General features: G+C 47.9%; 1 protein-coding gene across 2 annotated transcripts in view; it reads right to left on the bottom strand.

Annotated features, from left to right (window-relative positions):
* CDK12 (cyclin dependent kinase 12) overlaps positions 1-7,904 on the bottom strand; it is an 86,088-nt gene extending 78,184 nt beyond the window's left edge. For both annotated transcript variants that reach the window (XM_044296801.1, XM_044296802.1), the window contains exon 1: positions 6,007-7,904. In XM_044296801.1, coding sequence (XP_044152736.1) covers positions 6,007-7,025 — 1,019 coding nt within the window. In that variant the 5' untranslated portion in view covers positions 7,026-7,904. The remainder of the gene's footprint in view (positions 1-6,006) is intronic.
* Between the last annotated feature and the right edge of the window lie 7,226 nt (positions 7,905-15,130).

The raw sequence follows: 15,130 nt of genomic DNA, 5'->3' as shown, positions 1-15,130 counted from the left end.
TGCCATAGTCCAGGGGGTTACCGCTTCCTTCTACAACTATGCCAGCACTTACAGAGTCCTATCTTTCAGAGCCTTTACAACAATCTGTGTCACCAGGACACATGGCACTAATGGTGGACACCAGCTGACAGCACCCTACATGTCCTTAGAAGGACAAAGAACAGATACCCTTGCATCTGCCATGTAAAGGTGGCTGTGTCATCAGAAACCACCCCTTTCAAAAGGCAAACCTTTAACCACCTCCCGACCGCCGTACGCGTATATGCGTCCGGGAGGTGGTTGCTTTATTCCTCCTGGACGCATATACGCGTCTTCTCGCGAGACGCGAGATTTCCTGTGAACGCGCGCGCACAGGCGCGCGCGCTCACAGGAACAGAAGGTAAGCGAGTGGATCTCCAGCCTGCCAGCGGCGATCGCTCGCTGGCAGGCTGGAGATCCGAATTTTTTAACCCCTAACAGGTATATTAGACGCTGTTTTCATAACAGCGTCTAATATACCTCCTACCTGGTCCTCTGGTGGTCCCTTTTGTTAGGATCGACCACCAGAGGACACAGGTAGGTCAGTACAGTCCCACCAAACACCACACTACACTACACTACACCCCCCACCCCCCCCCTCGTCACTTATTAACCCCTTATAAACCCCTGATCACCCCATATAAACTCCCTGATCACCCCCCTGTCATTGATCACCGCCCTGTCATTGATCACCCCCCTGTCAGGCTCCGTTCAGACGTCCGCATGATTTTTACGGATCCGATCCATGTATCCATGGATCCGTAAAAATCATGCGGACGTCTGAATGGAGCCTTACAGGGGGGTGATCAATGACAGGCGGGTGATCACCCATATACACTCCCTGATCACCCCCTGTCATTGATCACCGCCCTGTCAGGCTCCATTCAGACGTCCGCATGATTTTTACGGATCCGATCCATGTATCCATGGATCCGTAAAAATCATGCGGACGTCTGAATGGAGCCTTACAGGGGGGTGATCAATGACAGGCGGGTGATCACCCATATACACTCCCTGATCACCCCCTGTCATTGATCACCCCCCTGTCATTGATCACCCCCCTGTAAGGCTCCATTCAGACGTCCGCATGATTTTTACGGATCCGATCCATGTATCCATGGATCCGTAAAAATCATGCGGACGTCTGAATGGAGCCTTACAGGGGGGTGATCAATGACAGGCGAGTGATCACCCATATACACTCCCTGATGACCCCCTGTCATTGATCACCCCCCTGTAAGGCTCCATTCAGACGTCCGCATGATTTTTACGGATCCGATCCATGTATCCATGGATCCGTAAAAATCATGCGAACGTCTGAATGGAGCCTTACAGGGGGGGTGATCAGTGACAGGGGGGTGATCACCCTGATTACCCTGCTCACCCCCTGTCATTGATAACCCCCCTGTAAGGCTCCATTCAGACGTCCGCATGCGTTTTGTGGATCCGATCCATGGATCCATGGATCCGTAAAAAATCATGCGGATGTCTGAATGGAGCCTTACAGGGGGGGTGATCAGTGACAGGGGGGTGATCACCCTGATTACCCTGATCACCCCCTGTCATTGATAACCCCCCTGTAAGGCTCCATTCAGACGTCCGCATGCGTTCTGTGGATCCGATCCATGTATCCATGGATCCGTAAAAAATCATGCGGATGTCTGAATGGAGCCTTACAGGGGGGGTGATCAGTGACAGGGGGGTGATCACCCTGATTACCCTGATCACCCCCTGTCATTGATAACCCCCCTGTAAGGCTCCATTCAGACGTCCGCATGCGTTCTGTGGATCCGATCCATGTATCCATGGATCCGTAAAAATCATGCAGACGTCTGAATGGAGCCTTACAGGGGGGGTGATCAATGACAGGGGGGTGATCAGGGAGTCTATATGGGTGATCACCCCCCTGTCATTGATCACCCCCCTGTCATTGATCACCCCCCTGTCATTGATCACTCCCCCCCTGGTAAGGCTCCATTCAGCCATTTTTTTGGGCACAAGTTAGCTGACATTTTTTGTTTGTTTTTGTTTTTTCTTACAAAGTCTCATATTCCACTAACTTGTGTCAAAAAATAAAATCTCACATGGACGCACCATACCCCTCACGGAATCCAAATGCGTAAACATTTTTAGACATTTATATTCCAGACTTCTCACGCTTTAGGGCCCCTAAAAAGCCAGGGCAGTATAAATACCCCACATGTGACCCCATTTCGAAAAGAAGACACCCCAAGGTATTCCGTGAGGGGCATATTGAGTCCATGAAAGATTGAAATTTTTGTCCTAAGTTAGCGGAAAGTGAGACTTTGTGAGAAAAAAAACAAAAAAAATCAATATCCGCTAACTTATGCAAAAAAATAAAAAATTCTAGGTACTCGCCATGCCCCTCATTGAATACCTTGGGGTGTCTTCTTTCCAAAGTGGGGTCACATGTGGGGTATTTATACTGCCCTGGCTTTTTAGGGGCCGGAAAGTGTGAGAAGAAGTCTGGGATCCAAATGTCTAAAAATGCCCTCCTAAAAGGAATTTGGGCCCCTTTGCGCATCTAGGCTGCAAAAAAGTGTCACACATGTGGTATTGCCGTACTCAGGAGAAGTTGGGGAATGTGTTTTGGGGTGTCTTTTTACATATACCCATGCTGGGTGAGAAAAATATCTTGGTCAAATGCCAACTTTGTATAAAAAAATGGGAAAAGTTGTCTTTTGCCAAGATATTTCTCTCACCCAGCATGGGTATATGTAAAATGACACCCCAAAACACATTCCCCAACTTCTCCTGAGTACGGCGATACCAGATGTGTCACACTTTTTTGCAGCCAAGGTGGGCAAAGGGGCACCTTTCGGATTTCGCAGGCCATTTTTTACACATTTTGATTTCAAGGTACTTCTTACACATTTGGGCCCCTAAATTGCCAGGGCAGTATAACTACGCCACAAGTGACCCCATTTTGGAAAGAAGACACCCCAAGGTATTCCGTGGGGGGCACGGCGAGTTCCTAGAATTTTTTATTTTTTGTCACAATTTAGCGGAAAATTATGATTTTTCTTTTTTTTTTCTTTTTTCCTTACAAAGTCTCATATTCCACTAACTTGCGACAAAAAATAAAAAATTCTAGGAACTCGCCATGCCCCTCACGGAATACCTTGGGGTGTCTTCTTTCCAAAATGGGGTCACTTGTGGCGTAGTTATACAGCCCTGGCAATTTAGGGGCCCAAATGTGTGAGAAGAACTTTGCAATCAAAATGTGTAAAAAATGCCCTGCAAAATCCGAAAGGTGCACTTTGGAATGTGTGCCCCTTTGCCCACCTTGGCAGCAAAAAAGTGTGACACATCTGGTATCGCCGTACTCAGGAGAAGTTGGGGAATGTGTTTTGGGGTGTCATTTTACATATACCCATGCTGGGTGAGAAAAATATCTTGGTCAAATGCCAACTTTGTATAAAAAAATGGGAAAAGTTGTCTTTTGCCAAGAAATTTCTCTCACCCAGCATGGGTATATGTAAAATGACACCCCAAAACACATTCCCCAACTTCTCCTGAGTACGGCGATACCACATGTGTGACACTTTTTTGCTGCCAAGGTGGGCAAAGGGGCGCATATTCCAAAGTGCACCTTTCGGATTTCACCGGTCATTTCTTACACATTTTGATTGCAAAGTTCTTCTCACACATTTGGGCCCCTAAATTGCCAGGGCAGTATAACTACCCCACAAGTGACCCCATTTTGGAAAGAAGACACCCCAAGGTATTCTGTGAGGGGCATGGTGAGTTCCTAGAATTTTTTATTTTTTGTCGCAAGTTAGTGGAATATGAGACTTTGTCAGAAAAAAAAAAAAAAAAAAAATCATCATCATTTTCCGCTAACTTGTGACAAAAAATAAAAAGTTCTATGAACTCACTATGCCCATCAGCGAATACCTTAGGGTGTCTACTTTCCGAAATGGGGTCATTTGTGGGGTTTTTCTACTGTTTGGGCATTGTAGAACCTCAGGAAACATGACAGGTGCTCAGAAAATCAGAGCCGTTTCAAAAAGCGGAAATTCACATTTTTGTACCATAGTTTGTAAACGCTATAACTTTTACCCAAACCATTTTTTTTTTGCCCAAACATTTTTTTTTTATCAAAGACATGTAGAACTATAAATTTAGCGAAAAATTTATATATGGATGTCGTTTTTTTTTGCAAAATTTCACCGCTGAAAGTGAAAAATGTCATTTTTTTGCAAAAAAATCGTTACATTTTGATTAATAACAAAAAAAGTAAAAATGTCAGCAGCAATAAAATACCACCAAATGAAAGCTCCATTAGTGAGAAGAAAAGGAGGTAAAATTCATTTGGGTGGTAAGTTGCATGACCGAGCGATAAACGGTGAAAGTAGTGTAGTGCCGAAGTGTAAAAAGTGGCCTGGTCATGAAGGGGGTTTCACCTAGCGGGGCTGAAGTGGTTAAAAAAAAAAAAAAAAAAAAAATCTGGTTTTGCTGGAGAAAGCTGCAGCCAGATAGGAATTTCCCATGCAACGGAAATTTTGTACTACATGGCATTCATTCAGATTAAATGGGTTACCCAATATTATTTCAGATGTCAGAGGGGCCAACCCACGGTGGTAATCATAATTACCAGGTTTGCTCCATGTCCAGATCGGCGCGAGACTTCTACAGCCAACAGCTAGCCACAGCAGTAGCCTGCTCCTCTCTTGTTACATGGCCATTTCTCATGACGCAAGGAGAGGAGGTTGCTGCTGCGCTAGCAATTGGTTGCAGTGGTCACGTCCCCCCGTCAACAGGATGTTGATCTCAGCGCACCAGATAGACGAGGAGCTGGACATGGAGCGATAGGGACCAAACCCAGCAGCGGGGACCAGGTAAGTAGGATCAACACCGCGGGTCTGCCACTCTGTGAGGTCTCATATAATTTTGGATAACAACTCTAGAGAGCTCATCAATGTCAGATCAGTGGGAGTCTAAAACCTGTCACAGACTCCAAGTGGATAGTGGCAGTGCTTGGTATTGCAGCTCAGCTCCATTAACTTGAGCTGCATAGTATTGATTAATGTGATATCACTGTCCTAGGAAGAGCCCGGAGCATTAACCTGAACACAGTGGTCACTTTAAACAATTGATCGTCGGGCTTCCCAGGAGCCAGACCCCCACCACACACTGTTGACCCAACCTGAGAATAAGCCATCAATACCAAAATCTCAGACAACCCCTTTAAAGGGGTTGTCCAGGTTCAGAGCTGAACCCGGACATACCCTTATTTTCACCCCGGCAGCCCCCCTGAGCCTAGCATCGGAGCATCTCATGCTCCGATGCGCTCCCGTGCCCTGCGCTAGATCGCGCAGGGCACAGGCTCTTGTGTTTTCAATAACACACTGCCGGGCGGTAACTTCCGCCCAGCGGTGTGTTCGGTGACGTCACCGGCTCTGAGGGGTGGGCTTTAGCTCTGCCCTGGCCGTTTTACTGGCTAGGGCAGAGCCAAATCCCGCCCATCAGTGCCGGTGACGTCACCGGGCTTCCTGTCAGCCCCATAGAGAGCCCCGGTACGTCACCGGAACTCAGAAAAATGCCTTTGCCCTGTTCAATTTAGCGCAGGGCAAAGGAGAGCATCGGAGCATGAACTGCTCCGATGCTCATGTCAGGGGGGCTGCCTGGGTGAAAATGGAGGGCTGTCCAGGTTCAGCTCTGAACCTGGACAACCCCTTTAATGGTCGTCCATGTAATACAAGGATGTCCGAAAACTGCCAGAACATGAGCCCGCTGTACACAGCAGCTCTCTGTTCTGGCTGTTAGGGGGTCCTAAAATGAGGGGACACCTGATGTCCATAAGCACTAATACAGCCCTCAGCCAAGATCTGATGGGGTCTCTGGGAGCTTTTTGCTGGGTCCTTTTTTTGTCGTTCTGTAGCTTACTACACTTTTATACTCCACTGTAGGAAAGAAAAGGAGGATTAGAGGTAAAATTACAATGAATTGTAGAGAAAACATTACCTGGGCAATGGACTCCGGCTTACTGAGCGCTTGGACACAAAAGGGCTGCTGGACCGCCTGCGTCCATACGGACTTGGAGACCTCCCGCTGTAGGAGCCACTTCCCCTTTCATAACTAGAAGATCTCCTCCTGTAGGGGCTGACAGAACGCTGCCTCCTGCTGTACGGGCTGGGGGAACGGGTATTAGTCTGATAAGCAGAGGGCTCTTTGTAGTTAGGACTGTCCACGCTTTTCTTGTATCCCTCAGTGTAGTTACTGGAGCCATGCGAGCGAGGTGGGCTTCCATCATAGTCCTGCTCACCTGATGCATCAGAATGACTGTCATCCTGCTTTGGGCTGCTGCCATATTTTGTACGTGGACTCCGTCCCTTCCTCTTGGGGCTATCAGAGGTTTTGTAACGCTTAGAGGAGTCCCTTTTGCGGTGGCTTTTGGACCGGTCCTTGTGACCAGATTTAAGCTCCCTCTCCCTACGCGATTTCTCTCTATTCATCTTTGACACTCGAATCTCTTTGTTGGTGGCCTTTGAACTGCGTCCATGTTCTTCCTGTTCCTCAACCACTCGTTTGGTTGCACTTGACATCCTTTCTTTCGAGCCAGTCACCTTGCTCCCAGTGGTCTCCTGGCTTTTCTCTGGTCTACGTTCCCTTTCCAATTGCTTAGTCTTGGCAGACTCTTTGACCTTCTTGTGCTGATGACGATGACGCGATTTGTGAGTCTTATCGCTCCTCTCAGAGCCTCGCCGCTCATCGCTGTCTCTTTTCTCTGGTTTGGAAGAAACGTCGTCTGAGAAGGTATCAGAGTCCGAGCTAATGTCGTCATACTCCACCAGCTTCAGCGTGGTGGAGACTAAAGGCTCGGGCGTCCCTGGGGAATCTCTGAGATGCTTGGACTTGTGTCGCTTGTGCTTGGTTCCCACTCGTTGACGGTCTTTGTTATTGCTGCTCCCACTGCTTTGCGGCATGTTAGATGCAGGCCCTCCGCTATCCTTCTTGTTCCCATGCCGCACTGGGTTTGGCATTCCTTTGCCGAAAAAAAAATGGGGAAGGGGGAGAGGGGAGGGGTGAACCCCACAAAAATGCAATAAGTTCCCTTGGCCAAACTCTGCCAAGATATAAGACGACGACAACCCTCTTCACCTCCTTTCTTCCGTCATTCACAGACACGTCACAGCTCCGGCATAGGGGTAACGTGTCGGCAGCATGAAAAGGCAGGTCAACAGCGCTACCCTCCCTCCATATAACAAGGTCTTCTACAACTTTATGGCTTTTCCACCTTCACTGCTTGCCGTCTCTGTAGGTGAAGGGGGTCACAGTTTCTGGGGGTCGCCAAGAAGATTATTCCTTAATCACAGTCTTAAGAAGTTCAAGAGTTCACAAAGGTTCATTTAGTCCCACAGAAGCTCATCGTGTAGTGTCTGAGGCGATGGAGGGCGGGGTGGTCACTTGTCCAGAATGTGCCGGCCACCTACAGGCTGCTCACGGGGCCCCTACACCATAGGGAGCTCTCTGACTGCCCTTGCAGTGGGTGAGGGCTCTCTTCACAAAGCATTGGTGGGGCTTCAGTCCAATGGAGATGTCCAGCAGGCGGTGTCCTCAGGCAGAAGGTGTCCTCTCCTCAGGCCTCAGTTACTGGGGTCTCTCCCCTGACAGAGCGAATGACTGAAGGCCTCCTGTCTTGCGCTGGCTGTCAGCACGGTGCGGCCTCCCCTCCCTCACTTGTCTGTACACTACTTTTGGCTCAGGAAGCGCTCCGTCCGGCTTGTCACAGCACGAGGCTCTTCCAGTCAGAAAGTGCCGGTAATGGGGAACGAATCTCGCGGGATTTCGGCGGGAAGAACTAGGTTATCCCTCATCAAGAAACGGCCGCCTTGCGTTTCCACAGGCAGCGGTGTAACCCCTCTTTTCCAAGTCTCGCGAGAACGGCTCTTCCCACAGGTAGCGGCCTCTATCGAAATCTCGCGAGTTCTCGCCGTCCTTTGTCAAATACCGCGAGAGTTCGAACAATCGCTCCTTCTGTTACTGATGAGCTGTGGGGACTGATCTCGCGAGATTTCACTTCCAGCGTGCGGCACATGGTGATTGTCTCGCGATGACGGAGCGTGATTTTTCATTTTTTTTTCTTTCTTTCTTTCTTAACGAACTTTATTGAGTCGTTGATTTTCAGACACAGATCACATGGCACACTCATACATTTAGTTATGTGACAGAAAATTCCACCTGAAAAAAAGATGGTGGCTATACTTTGTAATAAGAATTAAAGGTTACTAGGGAAATGACTTCATCTTTTCAGGGTGGACTAGTGTGGGTGCCAACGTTTTTAATGGGGTTGTGCCAAGTTATCAGGATATCCTCTATCCACAGAATAGGCTTGTGATGGCAAACCTCTGGCACTTTAGCTGTGGTAAAACTACGACTCCCAAGATGTAAACTTGCTTGGCTGTTCTCAGAAATGAATGGAGCATGCTGGGAGTCGTAGTTTCACCACAGCTGGAGTCCCGGAGGTTAGTCATCACTGGAATAGGTAATAACCAACTGATCGGTAGGGGTCCGGCCACAGGGACAACCTCTGAGAATGGGGAGAGTACAGCTCTTGGCTATTTCCGACAGTCCCATGGAGAATTAATGAATTTGCAGGGTGCCGGCCGCTCCATAAGGACAGGGGAACAGGACACCCATTTTTAGGATCGGTGGCACAACAAAAATAATTTGCAGTGAAATCAGAGTGGCTTGAAGAGCACCTGTCTCCTCTCCTGACATGTCTGTCTTAGGGCTCTTTTACACTTGCGTTGTTCTGTTCCGGCATAGAGTTCCGTCGTCGGGGCTCTATGCCGGAAGAATCCTGATCAGGATTATCCCCATGCATTCTGAATGGAGAGAAATCCGATCAGGATGTCTTCAGTTCCAGACCGGAACTTTTTTTGGCCAAAAATCCTGAACACTTGCCGCAAGTCCGGATCCGGAATTAATGCCCATTGAAAGGCATTAATCCGGATCCGGCCTTAAGCTAAACGTCGTTTCGGCGCATTACCGGATCCGACGTTTAGCTTTTTCTGAATGGTTACCATGGCTGCCAGGACGCTAAAGTCCTGTTTGCCATGGTAAAGTGTAGTGGGGAGCGGGGGAGCAGTATACTTACCGTCCGTGCGGCTCCCGGGGCGCTCCAGAGTGACGTCAGGGTGCCCCACACGCATGGATGACGTGATCGCATGGACACGTCATCCATGCGCATGGGGCGCTCTGGAGCGCCCCGGGAGCCGCACGGACGGTAAGTATACTGCTCCCCCGCTCCCCACTACTACTATGGCAACCAGGACTTTAATAGCGTCCTGGCTGCCATAGTAACACTGAACGCATTTTGAAGACTGATGCGTCTTGAAATGCTTTTCAGTTCACTCGCGTTTTTCCGGATCCGGAGTGTAATTCCGGCAAATGGAGTACACGACGGATCCGGACAACGGAAGTGTCTACTAACTACTTGCATTCCCCATGTACTAACAATCCTTATGGCTCTATGTTGTGCCATTCCTTCATTATTCCTGGTAGAAGTTTACAAATAAACAGCATTCTGCAGTAAATGTACTGCTGGGTGTTACCAGTAGCCGGTGTGTCTGACCCTGCCCAATCAGTGCTGCTGGTGTTAGACTGTGCAGGGACAGAACGCCCAACTGGTAACACTCATCTGGACCTTCACTGCAAACTGCTAGTAATTCATCAATAACTTCTAGTAGAAATAATAAGGGAGATGGCTCAACATAGAGACATACGAATAGATGCTCCAGGATTGTTACTACAACAGGCATGTCAGGATACTCACCACCACCAATCTCCTATCACTGCCATTCTGGAGCTGCCCAGGTCTCCACTGCTTTCTACTTCCAGCTCTCGTCTTGTCTTGCCTTTAAGGGAGACTTCTCTTATTCAAGTTATACAAACCCTGCTTGCTCTAACAACACAGCTTCAGTGATGGCAAACCTTCGGCACTCCAGCTGTGGTGAAACTACGACTCCCAGCATGCTCCATTCATTTCTATGGAGTTCTGAGAACAGCCAAGTAAGCGTGCATCTTGGGAGCTGTGGTCTTACCACAGCTGGAGCGTCAGAGGTTAGCCATCACAGCTTTTATGTTGTTGGACCATGGAAGAGCCATAAACGTGCCGCCAATGACAAGGAGCAGCTGTACAGTGAGAAGCCATTGCCCTTGCTCGTCACATACAGAGCAGCTTCTCCTATTTCTGACAATGTGTATTCAATTGACAGGATATAGAAAATGTATAAAAGGATAGATACATATGGTATATAGTTATTGGGTACGAGGTACCAGTGTCCTCTTTCACACCTGCGTTCTTTTCTTCCGGCATAGAGTTCCGTCGTCGGCGCTTCTATGCCGGAAGAATCCTGATCAGTTTTATCCTAATGCATTCTGAATGGAGAGAAATCCAGTTCAGGATGCATCAGGATGTCTTCAGTTCCGGACCGGAACGTTTTTTGGCCGGAGAAAATACCGCAGCATGCTGCGCTTTTTGCTCCCGCCAAAAATCCTGAACACTTGCCGCAAGGCCGGATCCGGAATTAATGCCTATTGAAAGGCATTGATCCGGATCCGGCCTTAAGCTAAACGTCGTTTCGGCGCATTGCCGGATCCGACGTTTAGCTTTTTCTGAATGGTTACCATGGCTGCCGGGACGCTAAAGTCCTTGCAGCCATGGTAAAGTGTAGTGGGGAGCGGGGGAGCAGCATACTTACCGTCCGTGCGGCTCCCGGGGCGCTCCAGAGTGACGTCAGGGCGCCCCACGCGCATGGATGACGTGATCGCATGGCACGTCATCCATGCGCATGGGGCGCTCTGACATTATTCTGGAGCGCCCCGGGAGCCGCACGGAATGTAAGTATACCGCCCCCCCTACTACTATGGCAACCAGGACTTTAATAGCGTCCTGGCTGCCATAGTAACACTGCTTTCAGTTCACTTGCGTTTTTCCGGATCCGGCGTGTAATTCCGGAAAGTGGAGTACACGCCGGATTCGGACAACGCAAGTGTGAAAAAGGCCTTATGGACTACTAAAACAGTATGGAGACTTGCTTGTTCTATACACTGCTCAGACACCGCTTAGAAAAGTCCTGCTTCTTGGATGTACCAGGCGCACACTGCTTTTCCACTATCTTAAAGATAGGAGGGGGTTGCGGAGCGCATTCCAAGGTCCTAGGTACATTGAGGGGGTTGCGGAGCCGCGCTGTGAAGCTGGTATATTAAGTCAGCCTAATGGAAAAGAAGTGTAAGGTTAACCCATTAAATGCTTGCTATTATTTCCCAGTAACCAATAAAAATGCAGCACATTTAGTCACCTCCCACCGGGGGGGGGGGGGGGATGTATATTCTGTGTGAACACTCACAATAAACTAGAGATTTTTCTTTGACCCCAGCGTCTTTGTCTTTGCTTAATTTCCCCGTGCACGTAAAGACAATATCTACAAATTTGGAGCAGTACATGAACCTACCTGGTATCTTGACCAGATCCAAAACACCAGCAGGCTCCAGAGATCTGTGAAAGGGGTTTACCATTTAGAATAATTACGGCTGTGTAAAAAGTGGCTTTAGGGCTCATGCACACAAACGTATTTTCTTTCCACGTCCATTCCGTTTTTGTGTTTTTTTGCAGACCGTATACGGAACTATTCATTTCAATGGGTCCGCAAAAAAAAACCAGAAGGAATTCCGTGTGCATTCCGTTTCCATATGTCCGTATTTCCGTTCCGCAAAAAAATAGAACATGTCCTAATATTGTCCGCATTACGGACAAGGATAGTACTGTTCTATTAGGGGCCAGCTGTTCTGATCCGCAAAATACGGGATGCACACTGACGTCATCCGTATTTTTTGCGGACCACAAAGTGCATGCGGTCGTGTGCATGAGACCTTAGGTAAATGACAACCAATTCACTCACAGCAAGCTGTGATCTTAAAAGAGACACAATATACTGTACACTCCAAAGTTGCATAGGTTTTCGTGAATATATTTAGTACATCTTGGTGAATAGTGCAGGGGCGGTTTATTTCCTGTAGGCCTCTTGCACACAAACATTTTTTTTTTACGTTCCGTTTTTTGCGTTACGTATACGGACTATATACGGAACCATTCATTTCAATGGATCCGCAAAAAAAACTGAAGGTACTCTGTATGTCTTCCGTTCCATTCAAAGATAGAACATGTCCTATTATTGTCCGCATAACGGACAATGATAGTATTGTGAAATCAGGGGCCAGCTGTTCCGTTCCGCAAAAAAAAGAATGCACACGGACATCTTCCGTATTTTTTGCAGATCTGTTTTTTGCGGACCGCAAAATACTGAAAAAGCCATACGGTCGTGTGCAAGAGGCCTTAGATGTACTGTGTAGCTGACATTGCAGTTTTTCTGCATCCGTCACATATCACTGCTCTGTGCCGTGGGGTGAAAACAGACCCTTTCACTTTTCGACGTTCACTTCCTCTTTCTGCTTTTTCCTTTCTGTACTTGATAAAGCCATGTTGATAGACTAGCAAATGGCGACGATTCCTCAATACTCTATCCTATTACCAGGAGCATTCTGATAGTGTAGCAGGGGGGGCATAGTGCACTTAATGACTCAGGGTCAGATCCAGGACTTTAACCTGGTGGTCCACAACATTCTGCAAATGTTGCTTAATTTGGTCACGTCATCTCGTCACTGCCTTATATATGTATACCAGAAGATTAACAAAAGAAGAAACACGGAAACACCTAATCACAGGATCAAGAACCAATAGAAGCAATAATACCATCATATAGTGACTATATGCTGTGAGGAGGATAGGAGTGGTAAGGGTGGTACAGATAGGAGTAGTAGTGGTTCACAGTGGCCATCTTCACTCTGGCACTCTCTTGTGCTGTACAGTAGTGAATGAGGGCATGCCATTTCTTCCCTTGGGGCAAATACTGGCCCTTTTTGAGGACTCCTTGATGGTATACGGTTGGCAGGGTACAAGGCAGGTTCAGGACTGGTGAAAGGTTAATGAAGTCAATAGCAGATCGTGGTTGGTCCGACACCTGGCACTGCCACATATCAGATGTTTGAAGAGGCCGCGGTGCTCCTGTGAGCTTCACTGCCTCCTCACAGCTTACCGAGCACAGCGCCATACATTGTATAGAGGCTGTGCTTGGTACTGCAGCTGACGCCCATTCTCTTCAATTGGACTGAGCTGAACCTAGGCCATGTGATTATTGAATGTGATGTCAATGACCTAGGAAGAGGCAGGCTTGGACTGGCCCACCGGGGAGCCGGTGGAATCCTCGGTGGGCCCCTTGCCTGGAAATTTATAATCACATACTCACTAATCGGCAGCAGCCCCAGCTGCCTGCTGGAAAGCGCCACTGCCTGTCGCTGTAATAAGCAGTGCGGCACACATCAATGGACATGAGGGTGCAGTAAGTGGCCAGATGACCTCTGAGACCATCTCCCCAATTCTAATTTAGTATGGCTGCGGCAGCGCTGTGGGGCCCTGACTCCTGACCTGTGCTCTTACTGATGACGCGGCATGCAGAGCGGGAGAAGCCCTGCCACCCGCCCATATTCGGAGTCAGTGCAGAGCGCGGTGGCGGGATTTCAGTTTATGCGACAACCAGGCAGGCACAGGCAGAGCTACAGAAGCGAGGATCTGTTTCAAATAACGCAAGCTAAGAAGTGTGCCCAGACCAGTCTCCTCCCAAACAAATAAGTATTTACTGCAAAAAAAAAGTCTACATTTTTACTGTCCTCCCCTCTGGAAATTACAACTCCCAACATGCCCTGTAAGTTGCAGACCTTTAGGACATGTTGGGAGTTGTAGTTTTCCTTACTGCAAAACACTGCACTGTTAGAGCCCGTGCCCTGTACACATGACGGCTCTGTGCAGACACTGAACCAAGAAGGGACATGTCCCTTCTTACCACGGTCATGAGTTAAAACCTCAGCACTGCAAAATGCTACCTCCCGTTGAAAACTGTGGGAGGCAAACACTACGAGGCCGCCAGACAGTGTTGCCAACTGTCCAGAAATTTCTGGACAATCTGTAAAAATAGGCGTCTATTTTTCCTGTGTCCATGAAAAAAATTGAGGTGTCTGTGACTTTATTTTTGAGACTGGTGGTACCTGACTTGATTATTCTGGTGGTGATTATCATCATTCACAGTAAATACTGGTAATGGGTATGTCTCAGTATACTTATAACCTTTATCAATCAATATGGTTTTCCAAATTGTCCATAAAAAAATTTGGATGTACGTAATTTTTGGATAAGCTGTCCAGAAAAATTCTGGTTGGCAACCTTGCCGCCGGAGGAATTATCTGCACCAAAATACCACTAGGCAAATTCTGCCATGTGAATGGCCCCTTATGTTCCAAGCAGGCACACATAAAGTCTGTACGGTATACAAATAAATTAAAAGGGTTCTCAAGACATTATGAAAAATACAAGAGTTCCGTGGACCCGTGGAAGAAATGTAGTTTCATTAATACTCCCCTGTCACTTGCTCCACTAATGCCATTGTCCCCGCTGCACTCGCACAGGCCTCTATGTTTGCGCTTCTTTTCCTGTTCAGCTACATAGTAATAAATGTAGCTGAACAGGAAAAGAAGCACACACACCCGGGACAAGAGCCGGAGAGCTTGCGGCCAATGCTAGTGCAGTGGGGACAACAGCATTAGTGGAGCAAGGGACAGGGAAGTATTAATGAAACTAAATTTCTTCCACAGGTCCACGGAACAGTTGTATTTTTCATGATGTCTGGAAAACTCAAAAGCCTAAAATCACACAACCATTAAAGGGGTTTTCCAAGCTTTTACTATTGATGATCTATCCTCCCAGCACCCCCGCCAATCGGCTGTATGAGGAGACGACGCGTGCAGTGTGCACGTGCCGTCTCCCTTCTGTCTTCCTGTTCGCTACTGCTGTCTATGGTCTTTTCAACACCCGGCACCCCCGCCGACCTGATATTGATAACTTGGTCCGTGGTAGCGGAATACATAACGCGATTCTTCGATAACCCGAACCCAAACTTTAGACGCCGAACTTAAAACACAAGTTCGCTCAACACTATTGATGACCTATCCTGAGTCAATAGTAAAAGCCCAG

The sequence above is a fragment of the Bufo gargarizans genome, chromosome 6 (assembly GCF_014858855.1).
Source record: "Bufo gargarizans isolate SCDJY-AF-19 chromosome 6, ASM1485885v1, whole genome shotgun sequence".
In the NCBI taxonomy this organism is placed as follows: Eukaryota; Metazoa; Chordata; class Amphibia; order Anura; family Bufonidae; genus Bufo; species Bufo gargarizans.
Note: the sequence above shows the minus strand (reverse complement) of the source record. Positions and strands in the feature narration are given on the sequence as shown.